The sequence below is a fragment of the Fringilla coelebs genome (genome assembly GCF_963513975.1).
Source record: "Fringilla coelebs genome assembly, chromosome: 21".
Classification (NCBI taxonomy): Eukaryota; Metazoa; Chordata; class Aves; order Passeriformes; family Fringillidae; genus Fringilla; species Fringilla coelebs.
The window spans coordinates 8559018-8572659 of NC_140047.1; the positions used below are offsets into that span (position 1 = coordinate 8559018).

At 49.1% G+C, this 13642-nt stretch overlaps 3 protein-coding genes across 3 annotated transcripts in view; 2 read left to right on the forward strand and 1 right to left on the reverse strand.

The window, feature by feature from the left end:
* AK8 (adenylate kinase 8) overlaps window positions 1–6160 on the reverse strand; it is a gene marked incomplete at both ends in the record, with an annotated part of 64224 nt that extends 58064 nt beyond the window's left edge. The window contains 3 exons of the mRNA XM_084219855.1: window positions 149–198; window positions 4070–4154; window positions 6068–6160. Of these exons, the coding sequence (XP_084075981.1) occupies window positions 149–198; window positions 4070–4154; window positions 6068–6160 (228 nt within the window). The remainder of the gene's footprint in view (window positions 1–148; window positions 199–4069; window positions 4155–6067) is intronic.
* Window positions 6161–6834: 674 nt separating this feature from the next.
* Window positions 6835–8123, forward strand: SPACA9 (sperm acrosome associated 9; the record flags this gene model as incomplete). Its single annotated transcript, XM_084219844.1, has 2 exons — window positions 6835–7104; window positions 7917–8123. Exons 1-2 carry the CDS (start codon window positions 6961–6963, stop codon window positions 8121–8123), a joined length of 351 nt encoding a protein of 116 aa, XP_084075970.1. The 5' UTR covers window positions 6835–6960.
* A 3387-nt stretch (window positions 8124–11510) lies between these two features.
* On the forward strand, window positions 11511–13391 carry LOC311161880 (sperm acrosome-associated protein 9-like; the record flags this gene model as incomplete). Its single annotated transcript, XM_084219843.1, has 3 exons — window positions 11511–11654; window positions 12468–12670; window positions 13061–13391. The coding sequence occupies 3 exons, from the start codon at window positions 11511–11513 to the stop codon at window positions 13389–13391; spliced, it is 678 nt and encodes a 225-aa protein (XP_084075969.1).
* Window positions 13392–13642: the final 251 nt, after the last annotated feature.

Sequence of the window (13642 nt, forward strand, 5' to 3'; positions counted from 1 at the left end):
GCTGCCCTTTAATTTGTCTTGTGCTCATCTATCACTTGGATAAATCTCAAAATTCTTTTAGTAGAATAAAATTTTCCAAAATGCTGAGCTCAATAGAAAGTAAGAGAGTGAGTGGGAAGTGCTACAACACTGAGGGTAAGGTACTCACAACTGTAGTTTTCCCAGAAGCAGGTGGACCAAGGACACAAATTCTTGGAGCTATGGAACAAGGATATGCAAATGTCAAGGTGCAGAACAGCAAAAATCCCCCCAGTTTCCTACCCTTGTATTGCATGATATCAATGCAGCCAGCATGAAAGAATTATTTCAGCTGGAAAGCTGCCTCAGTGGGGATTTCAGGATTGGGCTCCACTGGGAAAAAAAAAGGGGGAACAGAATATCAGTGCCACCTGGGTCCTCCTTTAATCTCCATGGTCAATGAGATTAACACTCTAACCATGCCACATGGAGGGATAGATGAGATATGTATATCTCAATCCATTGAAACACTTGGAGGGTTTAGTGGGTGAACCATAAGGTACAAACATTTCCTTACCTGAGTTTGACTTTTATTCCTGAAACATTGATTCAGAACTAACACGTTTCGTGATGAAAAAATATTTCAGTTTTTAGTTTCACCTAAATAGGTTGCTTCAGGGCTCAGAGAAGATTTAGATATTGCAGAATGAAGGACTCCCTCACTATGCTTTAATTTTTCTAGTCACCATTTAAAGTAATTTTCCTCATTTCTGTTTCTTGTGTTTGTCTGCTGCACGTCCCTCTCCTTTCCCTCAGGGGTCAAGGTGCAAAAAAAGCATCCCAGTTCTGAGGAATTCTTAATCCAGTGCACACACACAGCACAATGGGCATTACTGCCCTGAGCTTTGTTGGGAATGGATTAGAGGCAAGACAAACAGGAGAAAATGGAGTTGCTCTTAAGAAAGTATTTGGAACTTTTTCCATAAATACACCTTGGGCTGCAATCCCTTGAATTGTCATTTTATATTAACAGCTTTGATGCTTTTTCCCCCTGTACCACAGGGGGCAAAAAAACCCCCAAATCAGAGTCTGTGCAGGAGGGACTGGTTAGTATTTATTGGGAGTAACATAGGTTAGAGCAGAGGGGGGGATCCACTCACCCAAAAACCTCCTCAGCTCTGGATAACCAAGGGAGCTCATGTCTGATGGGAACAGACAGCCAAGGATGTGAAATGTATTTTCATGAGGCCTTCCATGCACTTAGCAGTTATTGGGCAGGTGCAATTTTTAAACATACATGAAACCCAAATTACAGATTCATCTTTACAAAGTTATCTGACTTGGAAGGTTTAAGAACAACTCCCCCCTTATTGGTTCTTGCAAGTGCAACAGAACTAGTACACAATGTAGAAAAATACTTTAAAAGGATACATCAGCTGTTTTTATCACCTAATTTCTTTCAAATGTAATGTGATTAAATCCTAGGGTTTTTTTAAAATCTAACACCTTGAAACTCCAGCCCGGTACTTAGGAATTATTTATAAACAGCGTCATAAAAGAGTGCTTGGGTGCCAACACTAATCAACTTCTTCAAACCACTTCAAAGAAAATCAAAAAACCTTTCCATCCACAGATCCTTTTGAGGTTTAACTAGGAGCATGATTTAAAATTCACAAGAAAGCCCTTAGGTATTGAAGCTTTAATACACAGCTTTCTTGGACAAACGTTTGATAAAAAACGAAACATACCATTATATACACCATCTCATGCTTTAATATTGCCCAGGGCTACTGTAAATGCTCACTTTGTACTAAATCTGGTTTGCTCTCTGCTTAGTGGCTGGCAGCAGATGGGGCAGTGTAATTCACTGATTTACTCATTTGCACACTTGTAGGACTCCTCTAAAGCCTTCTCCCCAAACATGTGACACAGGGGCACTACCAGGACACCTCTGGGTGTAATGTTTAACCCCTCCAACCAACAAACAGTCACTATTTAATACTGCAGCTCCAAAGCAGCAGCTACATGAAGGCAGGATTCTGGGAAATGCCTTTTTCTTTGGTAAAAAATCTTATTTAATTCTGTATTTAGTCTCGAAGAGACATTGTGGGATTTACTCGTCCAGGTAAAGCAAGTTTTAACATTCAACAATGATTTTAGCAACAACAAATTACTTCTTTTGTCAGGTGTAAATAAATTCGGGTTCCTACTCCTATTCCTAAATATGGGTTCCTATTTGAATTCTGGAATGACACAAAACAACAGCTGGACTTACAGAACTCCATTTAAATCCAAGAGATTTTATGATTAATATTAATACAACAAAATTTGCTTAACTTGTAAGAGAAATCCTTTGTCAAAGAGGAGAAGCACAGGGTACATACTGAACATTCTTGCAGAACTTTTTTACATTCCTTCAGAGGCTTGAGTGCAAAGGAGGAGCTCACAGAAATGCCACTTGGACCCTGAAAGCCTTTTTCATTGGCACAAACCAAAATACCATGTAGAAAACTTGCATTTTTTGAATATGAAAGAATGATCAGTCTTTATGTGGCCCTTGAAGGTTTTTAGAAAGAGCACTAGCACAGAGCCCTAAGCACAAACACTTTGCCACACATTTGACCTACAATATTTTCAAGGCAGTTGTAAGATATAATCACCATTAGACTTGTTTATAGTTTTAAAAGTACTTTGGATCCTATTATTAATTAAAAAGGGTTTCTAACTTCACACCTGGGATAGATACAATGCTTCTTTTCCACACATCTCTGTTTGAAATTTTCTCTAGGGCTAAAACTGTCTAGGCAAGGCAAGATCATGAAAATTCATCACTTTACGGATGGCTCTAATAAGGTTTTTTTTTCTTCTAAATAGTCAGCACCTTCCGCCATGATCAAAAAGTAAAATCAACTCTGCTACACATTTCTGTTACATTATTTTCCATATAATTTATTCTTAAAACAACATTTAGGCTTTAATTTTAATTGGAGTTCCTCTCCTTCCTTAACAGGGTTTTCCAAAAGCAGAGAGCATTTTCCCCTTGACAAACAACTGATGTAATTCTGTTTTTAGCCTTGAAGTACTGAAGTCATGAGATGGAAACCTGCCTAATTCTGTTAAAATAATACTGCAGGGCTTCAGGACAAATGTTAGCCCAATGTGAAGAAATTTTATCAGCATTCTATCAAATTGCAGGAAATTCTTCCACATATTTTCCATGGCTCTACAAACCAGATCGATTATTCACGCTGCCTGCACCAGAAAAGGCTGGGCACAATTTGCAGGATTTGATTTTTTTTTTTCTTTAACATATTTAGCAGCATTTCAATCACCATCCATCTGATCAGCACCACTAAGAGCTCTCAGCACCTCTCCAGTGGTAATGATTTCATTGATGCTGCAGCAGAACTTTCATAATGGTTTACTCTGGTTTTAAAGAAACATCAAAGCTCCACGACACCAGCTCTCCCTGACAGCTCACGCAGAACAAAAATTACAGTTCACTTGTGCATATCCAAATATAATCTGCCTAAGGGTGAACAGTTTGTAAATCAAATAATTTGATTGAGGGTACATGCTTTTATTGTGCAGAATACAGACTTCCCATTCAATTTACCAGGTTTTGTTCCACAGAGGAGCAGACACACTCACTGTTCCTTCAGCTGAGATGCCATTGAGCTGGGGAACTCATTAACAGCAGAGAGTAACAAACTAATCAAAAAGCAGAGAATCTGCCAGCCCAGGTAGAATAGGAACCCAAATTTACACCTGACAAAAGGAGTAATTAGCGAGCTTAAAGACAACAGGAAATATCAGATGGGGCACAGAAGGCATTAATAATTGATACACCAGAACTCTTTGTTATTCCCTTAGAGGGCTTCATTGTTATAACTGTTAAAGTGCATTTCTTATTAGATTACCCACTAAAAAAAGAAATTAAAAGCATCTTGCCTATAAGTATTCCAAAATGCTCACTTTTTTTTTTGTTTCCCCCCTCCCCAAGACTCAGCCTGAAAAGTTTGATCCATCACCTGCCAAGGGCAGCACAGCTCCCAACAGCTGTTTACAAATCAGGAGCTGAACTATTTCTGGTGCCTCCTTTCCCACTTACCATCATCATTGTTTTGCTTTAAGTGGTTTATCATGAACTCAATGGGATCATCTGGCTTATGAATTAATAGCTCTTCAAGCATGTTCTGGAAATAAATAGGACAAAGTCAGAGGAAAATTTAACACGGCTCTGCAGTTGTGATATCTTGCATTTTTACAGCAATGTTACAATGAGGATCCTAAACAGCTTATAAATGCTTATTTATTTTCTTTCACAGACAAAATTGAGACTTCAGAACCTATTTTAGATGCTGAACAACTGATGAGGGTCAGAAAATTGCCAGTAAAAAATCCCAACCTATTTAATTCAGTTTATTTGTGGTACATATGGACACCAGAAAGGTTTGGCTCGAGCAGCCTGGGATCAAAAATGGTTGAGGCAGCACTGACATAAAAACCATACAAGGAGTTTGAAAACCAGAATTAACTTGACTTTGTGTCTCTGCAGGGCAAGATGAGCCTCCTCTAGCACATTCCCACGAGTCTCTGACTGGCTCAGGGGAGGGCAGAACGGACAAGAGCTGTGGAAAACATAACCCACAGAAATGGCACATTTCACACCTGCACCAGCCTTGGCTCCTGCAGGAAAAGGAGTGGGGAGAAAGTGGGAAAAAAAGGCAAAAAAAGGCTTAAAGCCTTGCCTTGAATGTCTGCTTTGGAGCCCATTTTCACATTGAACCCTTGAGGTTACACAGAGCCTTGTTCCAGCTCCCACCCATAGCAGTGGGGAGCCTGCACTGATTTGAGGGAGGATTTGGGCTTTACAGGAAGAAAAAAAGAAAAGCCCTGAGAAATCCACACATTTCCTAGCAAGACACATTTCCTTCCAGCCCAGCCACGAGTCCTGTAATTAAAACTAAACATCAAACAGAACTAATGCTCTAATTTAGACAAGCTCAGAAATGCTCACGCTGGAAGAGACATTTCTAAACAGCAGTCATAACACTTTCATATCTGCAACTAAATTCCATAAAGTCCATCTAGTCCATAAAATTTTATATCCTCACCAACTGATTGTCTGTTATTAGAGTGGCCTATTTTCCTTTTCTACTTCATCCACTTCATTAGAATAATTAAAACACTCAATTTTGTTTATAAATTGGTGATCGTGCAAGTTCTGATGCATCAAGGTCTGGGTAGCAGAGAGCATAAAAGATAAAATTTGTATTTTTATTGGAAGTTCATTTAAAAATGATTACTTTCCAGGAACATTTGTTTAAACTAAACAGTCTGGATTCTGCACTACACTTACCAGCACCTTTATAAATAACAAACCTAAAATCTGGCTTTATTATAATTCAAAAACATTCAGGCTGACAGTGATGGACACTGTTTCTTGCCCAAACCCTTTTATTTATCCAATTCTGCTAAATTCAGTTTAATTTCACATGAGTTGTCCTGTTAATCTCTGGGAGAGGTTCCTATTTTGGTCCCCACATCGTTTTTACATTTTGTCTTTTGAAAATGTTTTAGCACAACAATTTCAAGCTGTGTTTGTGTCATTATTCTGCTCCAACACAACTAAAGCACAAAAATTCCACCCTGACTAAATCCCACAAACATTTCATGTGATATGAGTTCCTGCAGCTGCATTCAGTGCCTCGTGGCTTGCAAAACACAGTACTTCATAAAAAAAAAAAATAAAATCAAAACACAAATATGATGCTGCAATAGCCATAATGCCCAGCCCCGCAAAACCTCCACCACCTCCTCCCGCACACGATTATTCCCCGTCCCTCCCTTCCTCCTCCCCTCCCCTTCCCTTCCACCGACTCCTTTCATCCATGGGCTGTCACTTTTTTTCCGCAAATCAAATCGCACGTATCAGCGGCAGAAATTGTCAATTAAAATAATTAACGGGGAGCGCCCACGGCCGCGCCCGCACGCGGACGCCGCCCATCAGCTCGCACAGGATCCCGCCCCGCTGCCCCTCCCCGCCTCCCCCGTTCCCGCCCGGCCTCCCCGCGCCGCGGAGGGGCTGGCGGCGGCTCCCGGTCACCTGCAGGAGCTGGAAGAGCCCCCGCTCCTCCGCGTAGGCGCCCGCGGGCGGCGGCCAGCGCCGGGCCGAGTCCTCCGTGTGCCCCTCCGCCATGGCCGCCCCTGGCAACGGGACGCGTTGCTAGTGATGACGTCATCACCGCGCGACGATAAACGGCCTATCGCCGAATGGGGGCGTGCTCGTGCACTGCAACATGCACGGGAAACGTCATCGGCCCGCGACGGTTGCCATGGAGACGGCGGCGCGGTGGCCGCGGCAGCGGCGGGGCCCAGGGCCCGCGGCCCGCGCTGTCCGCCCGCTCCTCCCGCCCGGCCCGGCCCGGCCGCCCCGCCAGCCCGGCCCCTCCCGCCAGCTGCCGCACCGCCGCCGCCCCAACACCGGCCGGTAGGAGCCGCAGCGCTCGCCGGGGCGGGAGCGGGGCGGTCACAGCCGCACGAACGGCCCGGGGGGTCCGGCGGGCCGGGCCGCGGGCCAGGCTGCCCCGAGGGATTCGCATCTTTCCACGGGGAATCCGCTCCGTGAGCAGGGGCGGCGCTGCGTGCCCGGCCGGCCCCGGGGAGCGGCAGGGCTGGGAAGGCGCTGGGGCGGTGATCCCCAGGCAGGAGAGAAGGCGCTGGGGCTGCCCCTGCCCGGCAGCGTCTGTGACATCACACTGGCACCGCTCCCCCGGCCTCTCTGCCGCAGCATTCCCAAGGCACTGACTGACTGCTGGGGGCTTCGGGACTGCAGGGCTTCGACACGACAGATCTCTTTTTCCTGCCTTTTTTTTTTTTTTTTTTTTGGTAAGTTTTCCACCAACTTACTCAATTACAGCTCAGAGGTAGAATTGCATCATTTCTAAAAAGCATCCTCCTGTCTTTCCTTCTCCCACCCAGATCCAGCAATAAGTGACCATGAATGAGGTGGTGGAGACCCTGAGGAAGATCGAGGAGAAGTACAAGCTCTTCCAGCAGCAGCAGTTCACCTTTATCAAAGCCCTGGAGCGCACCCGGGAGGAAGCCCACGATATGATCAGACCTGTGTCATCCATTGTGCAGGTACAAATCCCTCAGCACAAAGAGCTCCCTGCCATGGCCACAGGGACAGCACGGGGCTGCAGAAATGTTTGTCCTGAAGGGAACATGGACAAAAAGTCCCCAGGAAGGTTGGTGTGTGACCGAAGGGGTGGGGAGAGATCACCTGTGTGGGGCCTCCCCTGATCTCAGAAGGAAGCTCAAGGCTGAGCAGCACTTTCTGCTTTGCCTGGGCACTGCTGAGGCCCAGCCAGAAACACAGGCTACAGGAAAACAATGAGAGCAGGGCTCCTTCCCCAGCCACACCTGGAATCTGTAATCCTCAGCCTGCAGGAAGCAGCATGCCTGGCTCTTCCCCCTGGTATTGGTGCTGCTGTATCTTTCTATAGTGCTTATTAAAAATAATGGCTGTGTTACACAGGGAGGATGATGGATTGAGGGCTGAGAGTCCCACGTGGGCAGGGGCTTTGCTGGGCTGCTAAGTGAATTGTCTGGGAATTTTTATAGCATGCTGCACTGAAAAATAGAACTTAGACCACCTGGAGACAGGGGAAGAAGAAAAATGGAAATGAAATCAGAATTGTGGATTTGAGACGGCAGAACTCGGGCCCAGGCCCCAGATGGATGCCAAAGGCAGAGGGAAAGCCAGGCTGCTGCCAGGATTGGGACACACAGGGAGCTGGTTGTCCTTTCCAAGAGCTGCCTCTCCCTAACAGAAGGGCTTTGCTCACTGCCTTGAGGAGGATCCTGGCAGACATTGCACTGAGCCATTTTCTGGTCACTGAGGTGTTCCCACTGAGCCGTTTTCAGCAGCACTGCCTCTTCCCCCTGTGCAGGTGCAGTGCTACAAGGACCACCACTGCTTCAACGCCACAGACAGGCGCATCCTCAACATGTTCATCTCCATCTGCAACGAGCTGCGCTGCCTCTGCCAGAGGATGGAGACGGTGCACGCCGGGGACAGCGTCACCAACGGCCTTCTGGAGAAGTGCAAAGTGCTGCTGAACGACAGCAACGACCTCACTGCCCTTCGAGCCACGTAGGTGCCTCCCCAGCCCAGCCCAGCCCAGCCCAGCCCAGCTCCTGGGCTTTGCCTGTCGCTGCTGGGGGCTGGCACTGCACATTCCCCCCGGCTTGTGCAGCAGCTCTGTCACAGCCCCTCCCTGGCTGTAGGGAGGCTCCAAGGTGCTGCAGGTTACTGCTCCTTCCTGCTGCTGCTGCTCCTGTGCACTCAGCTAATTTCTGCAGGGCAGTGTCTGTGTGTCCTGTCCAAGACTCCAGACCTGTGCCAGGGTGGTTTTTGGCAGCACTGCTCAATCCATGCACAGCTCTCTCCGTGCTTTTGGGGAATGGCTGCCTGTGCACTGCTGCTCTCCCTCGGGCTCTCAGGGTGGCTGCAGGGCTGTTTGATCCCCTCTGTCCCACAGGTACCCCCACGGGGTTGTGAACCTCCTGAGCCTGGAGGAAGCGAGGCATCGCTATGGAGGGGTGGTGAGCGTGCTGCCCCTCGTTCTGGACAGCATGAGGGAATGGGTCACACACTCCAAGAGGTACCTGCTCCCTAATGTGAGTCATGCACCTATCAAGGCCAAAAAGCACATCCCCTTCCAGTGAGCACCTGCTGGGCACTGTGCAGCTCAGGCCTCCAATAGTAACAAAAATACTGTGCTGTTGCAGGAGGGACAATGCCCGAGGTGCAAGTATGAAGATCCACGTTTGGGAAAGAAAGCTCCCTGGATCCCACCAGGGAACAAATCCAGTTAAGGGATCCAAGCTCCTGCATCTTCTGCTCACCACCTTTAAGCACCTGGCTGATCTAATACAGTGCAACGAACACTAGAGAACCGTCCTGAGCCCACTTTCTGCAGCCAGCCCGGGACACATGCATTCCCTCTCCCTTGCTGATATTTGCACTCTGCTCCTCACATCCCCACAGAAGCAGCTGCAGCTCCAGCTGCTCCCTGGGGCCAGCACTGCAGTGGGAGCAGGGATCAGTCAGGACTTATCAGGCTCTAATCTCGCAGACACGAATCTTGGACAAGTGTTTGAAACAGGATTTTACATTTTCTCAGCATTCTTCCTGATGAACATCCCCTCCCCGCCACAGCCAGGGGGTGAAGAACCTGCCTGTCTGAAGGATGGGATGCAGAGCGGCAAAGGCCTGGAATTATGGATTCAAACACGTCTTTGACATTTAGACTTGGCTCTAAAGCTCCCTCAGCCCCGCAGAAATCGTCTGGTTAGCTGGACCACAGAATCTCTGTTTACAGGATAAACTTCCCATCAGCTCGCACAGGATCCCGCCCCGCTGCCCCTCCCCGCCTCCCCCGTTCCCGCCCGGCCTCCCCGCGCCGCGGAGGGGCTGGCGGCGGCTCCCGGTCACCTGCAGGAGCTGGAAGAGCCCCCGCTCCTCCGCGTAGGCGCCCGCGGGCGGCGGCCAGCGCCGGGCCGAGTCCTCCGTGTGCGCCTCCGCCATGGCCGCCCCTGGCAACGGGACGCGTTGCTAGTGTTGACGTCATCACCGCGCGACGAGAAACGGCCTATCGTCGAAAGGGGGCGTGCTCGTGCACTGCAAAATGCACGGTAAGCGTCATCGGCCCGCGACGGTTGCCATGGAGACGGCGGCGCGGTGGCCGCGGCAGCGGCGGGGCCCAGGGCCCGCGGCCCGCGCTGTCCGCCCGCTCCTCCCGCCCGGCCCGGCCCGGCCGCCCCGCCAGCCCGGCCCCTCCCGCCAGCTGCCGCACCGCCGCCGCCCCAACACCGGCCGGTAGGAGCCGCAGCGCTCGCCGGGGCGGGAGCGGGGCGGTCACAGCCGCACGAACGGCCCGGGGGGGCCGGCGGGCCGGGCTGCCCCGAGGGATTCGCATCTTTCCGTGGGGAATCGGCTCCGTGAGCAGGGGCGGCGCTGCGTGCCCGGCCGGCCCCGGGGAGCGGCAGGGCTGGGAAGGCGCTGGGGCGGTGATCCCCAGGCAGGAGAGAAGGCGCTGGGGCTGCCCCTGCCCGGCAGCGTCTGTGACATCACACTGGCACCGCTCCCCCGGCCTCTCTGCCGCAGCAGGCCCAAGGCATTATTGGCTTATTCCTTGGGGCTCCGGGACTGCAGGGCTTCGGCACGACACATCTCTGGTTTTTCCTGCTTTTTGCTTTTTTTTTTTTTTTTTTTTTTTTTTTTGTAATTGTGAGAAACGTGCCTCAATCTTTAAAATTTTAAAAGGGATAAGAGGGACAAACTAATAACAGCACTGGGTGCTTGGCAACTGCCACAGGCATTCCAGTCAGCGTAAAACTATTTTCTTATATAGTTTTTCGTTACGTTGGTCAAATACATTTTAATGAACATTGCGCACATTCAAACATTCCTTTGAGTTTCCATATTCTGGGAATTCTTTTTGCTTGCTTCAATCCTTGACCTGTCTTCTTAAGGTGTGTGCCATACTGCTGATGAAATGGATGTTCTTTATTTCCTCACGAGGGCCCCTGTTCTGAGGTGTGATAGTGCCAGGTGAAGGGTCAGTGGTGAAATCCTCCTTGCATTCTGAATTTTGATATTTTTTTACCTGTTTCTTTTCAATGTTATACAGATAAGATACTCCTCTAGTACATGAAATCAACATTAGCTATTTCACAAAAGTATCTGACTCATTCTCACCATTGGCAGGTAGTTACAAAAACAAAAGCATTAACGACTTCTGCAACAGTTAATGTTATAATGCACAGCACATAATCTCTGTTTTAATATTTTGTGAGGGCCTAAACTATAATATATTTATCACACTGAAATATACAATCTACACAGGGATTGGGGCATTAACCATAAAAGGCTAATCACAAATTATACAGCAATAAAAGCAGTGATTACAAACTATACTATATCAAAATAAGTTGCAAAAGCAAATAACTACACAGTTATTTATAAGTTTTCCATTAACCTACACTGTTACAGACATATTTTATGAAAAATTCTGTTGCTAGGATTTTTCTCCTGAGGAGCTGAGAGGCCTCAGAAATGAAACATAGACAATAATTATCTGCTGCTGTGGAATGCAACAGGTGCATCTTTGGTTGGTCTCGTGGGGTTGTTTTTAATTAATGGCCAATCCCAGTCCGGCTGGCTCAGACTCTCTGGTCAGTCACCAGATTTTATCATCATTCCATTCCTTTCTTTGCTGGCCTTCTGATGAAATCCTTTTCTTCTATTCTTCATATAGTTTTAGTATAACATTTTCTTTTAATATAACGTATATCACAAAATAATAAGTCAGCCTTCTGAAACATGGAGTCAAGATTCTCGTCTCCTCCCCCGTGCTGGGACCCCTGTGAACACCAGCACACCTACACAACTCCAGCTCACGTGAGACGTAGAATTGCATCATCTTTAAAATGCAGCTTCCTGTCTCTCCTTTTCCACCCAGATCCAGCAATAAGTGACCATGAATGAGGTGGTGGAGACCCTGAGGAAGATCGAGGAGAAGTACAAGCTCTTCCAGCAGCAGCAGTTCACCTTTATCAAAGCCCTGGAGCGCACCCGGGAGGAAGCCCACGATACGATGAGACCTGTGTCATCCATTGTCCAGGTACAAATCCCTCAGCACAAAGAGCTCCCTGCTATGGCCACAGGGACAGGACAGGGCTGCAGAAATGTTTGTCCTGAAGGGAACATGGACAAAAAGTCCCCCAGGAAGGTTGGTGTGTGACGGAAGGGCTGGGGAGAGATCACCTGTGTGGGGCCTCCCCTGATCTCAGAAGGAAGCTCAAGGCTGAGCAGCACTTTCTGCTTTGCCTGGGCACTGCTGAGGCCCAGCCAGAAACACAGGCTACAGGAAAACAATGAGAGCAGGGCTCCTTCCCCAGCCACACCTGGAATCTGTAATCCTCAGCCTGCAGGAAGCAGCATGCCTGGCTCTTCCCCCTGGTATTGGTGCTGCTGTATCTTTCTATAGTGCTTATTAAAAATAATGGCTGTGTTACACAGGGAGGATGATGGATTGAGGGCTGAGAGTCCCACGTGGGCAAGGGCTTTGCTGGGCTGCTAAGTGAATTGTCTGGGAATTTTTATAGCATGCTGCACTGAAAAATAAAACTTAGACCACCTGGAGACAAGAGAAGAAGAAAAATGGAAATGAAATCAGAATTGTGGATTTGAGACGGCAGAACTCGGGCCCAGGCCCCAGATGGATGCCAAAGGCAGAGGGAAAGCCAGGCTGCTGCCAGGATTGGGACACACAGGGAGCTGGTTGTCCTTTCCAAGGGCTGCCTCTCCCTAACAGAAGGGCTTTGCTCCCTGCCTTGAAGAGGATCCTGGCAGACATTGCACTGGGCCATTTTCTGGTCACTGAGGTGTTCCCACTGAGCCGTTTTCAGCAGCACTGCCTCTTCCCCCCGTGCAGGTGCAGTGCTACAGGGACCACCACTGCTTCAACGCCACCGACAGGCGCATCCTCAACATGTTCATCTCCATCTGCAACGAGCTGCGCTGCCTCTGCCAGAGGATGGAGACGGTGCACGCCGGGGACAGCGTCACCAACGGCCTTCTGGAGAAGTGCAAAGTGCTGCTGAACGACAGCAACGACCTCACTGCCCTTCGAGCCACGTAGGTGCCTCCCCAGCCCAGCCCAGCCCAGCCCAGCCCAGCTCCTGGGCTTTGCCTGTCGCTGCTGGGGGCTGGCACTGCACATTCCCCCCCTGGCTTGTGCAGCAGCTCTGTCACAGCCCCTCCCTGGCTGTAGGGAGGCTCCAAGGTGCTGCAGGTTACTGCTCCTTCCTGCTGCTGCTGCTCCTGTGCACTCAGCTAATTTCTGCAGGGCAGTGTCCGTGTGTCCTGTCCAAGACTCCAGACCTGTGCCAGGGTGGTTTTTGGCAGCACTCCTCAATCCATGCACAGCTCTCTCCGTGCTTTTGGGGAATGGCTGCCTGTGCACTGCTGCTCTCCCTCGGGCTCTCAGGGTGGCTGCAGGGCTGTTTGATCCCCTCTGTCCCACAGGTACCCCCACGGGGTTGTGAACCTCCTGAGCCTGGAGGAAGCGAGGCATCGCTATGGAGGGGTGGTGAGCGTGCTGCCCCTCGTTCTGGACAGCATGAGGGAATGGGTCACACACTCCAAGCTGAAGGTCCTCTATATTGTGAGTCCTGGATGTGCCCGGTGCAAGAAGGAGACACCCACTTCCCCACCAGCACCTGCAGCTCTGACCTCCAATAATAATGAAAATACTGTAAAATTGCAGGAAAAAGATTTCAAGAAATTCCTGGCTGCAAATCAACGTCCGCAAAAAAAGAAAGCTCCCTGGAGGCCACCAGGCAAACACCCCTATTAAAGGATCAGAGCTCCTGCATCTTCTGCTCACCACCTTTAAGAACTTAGCTGATCTAATACACTGCAATGAACACTAGAGATCCGTCCTGAGTCCACTTTCTGAAGAGCTGCCCTGCAGCCAGCCCAGCACACATGCATTCCCTCTCCCTTGCTGATATTTGCACTCTGCTCCTCACATCCCCACAGAAGCAGCTGCAGCTCCAGCTGCTCCCTGGAGCCAGCAGTGGGAGCAGGGAACTCATCAGGTTCTAA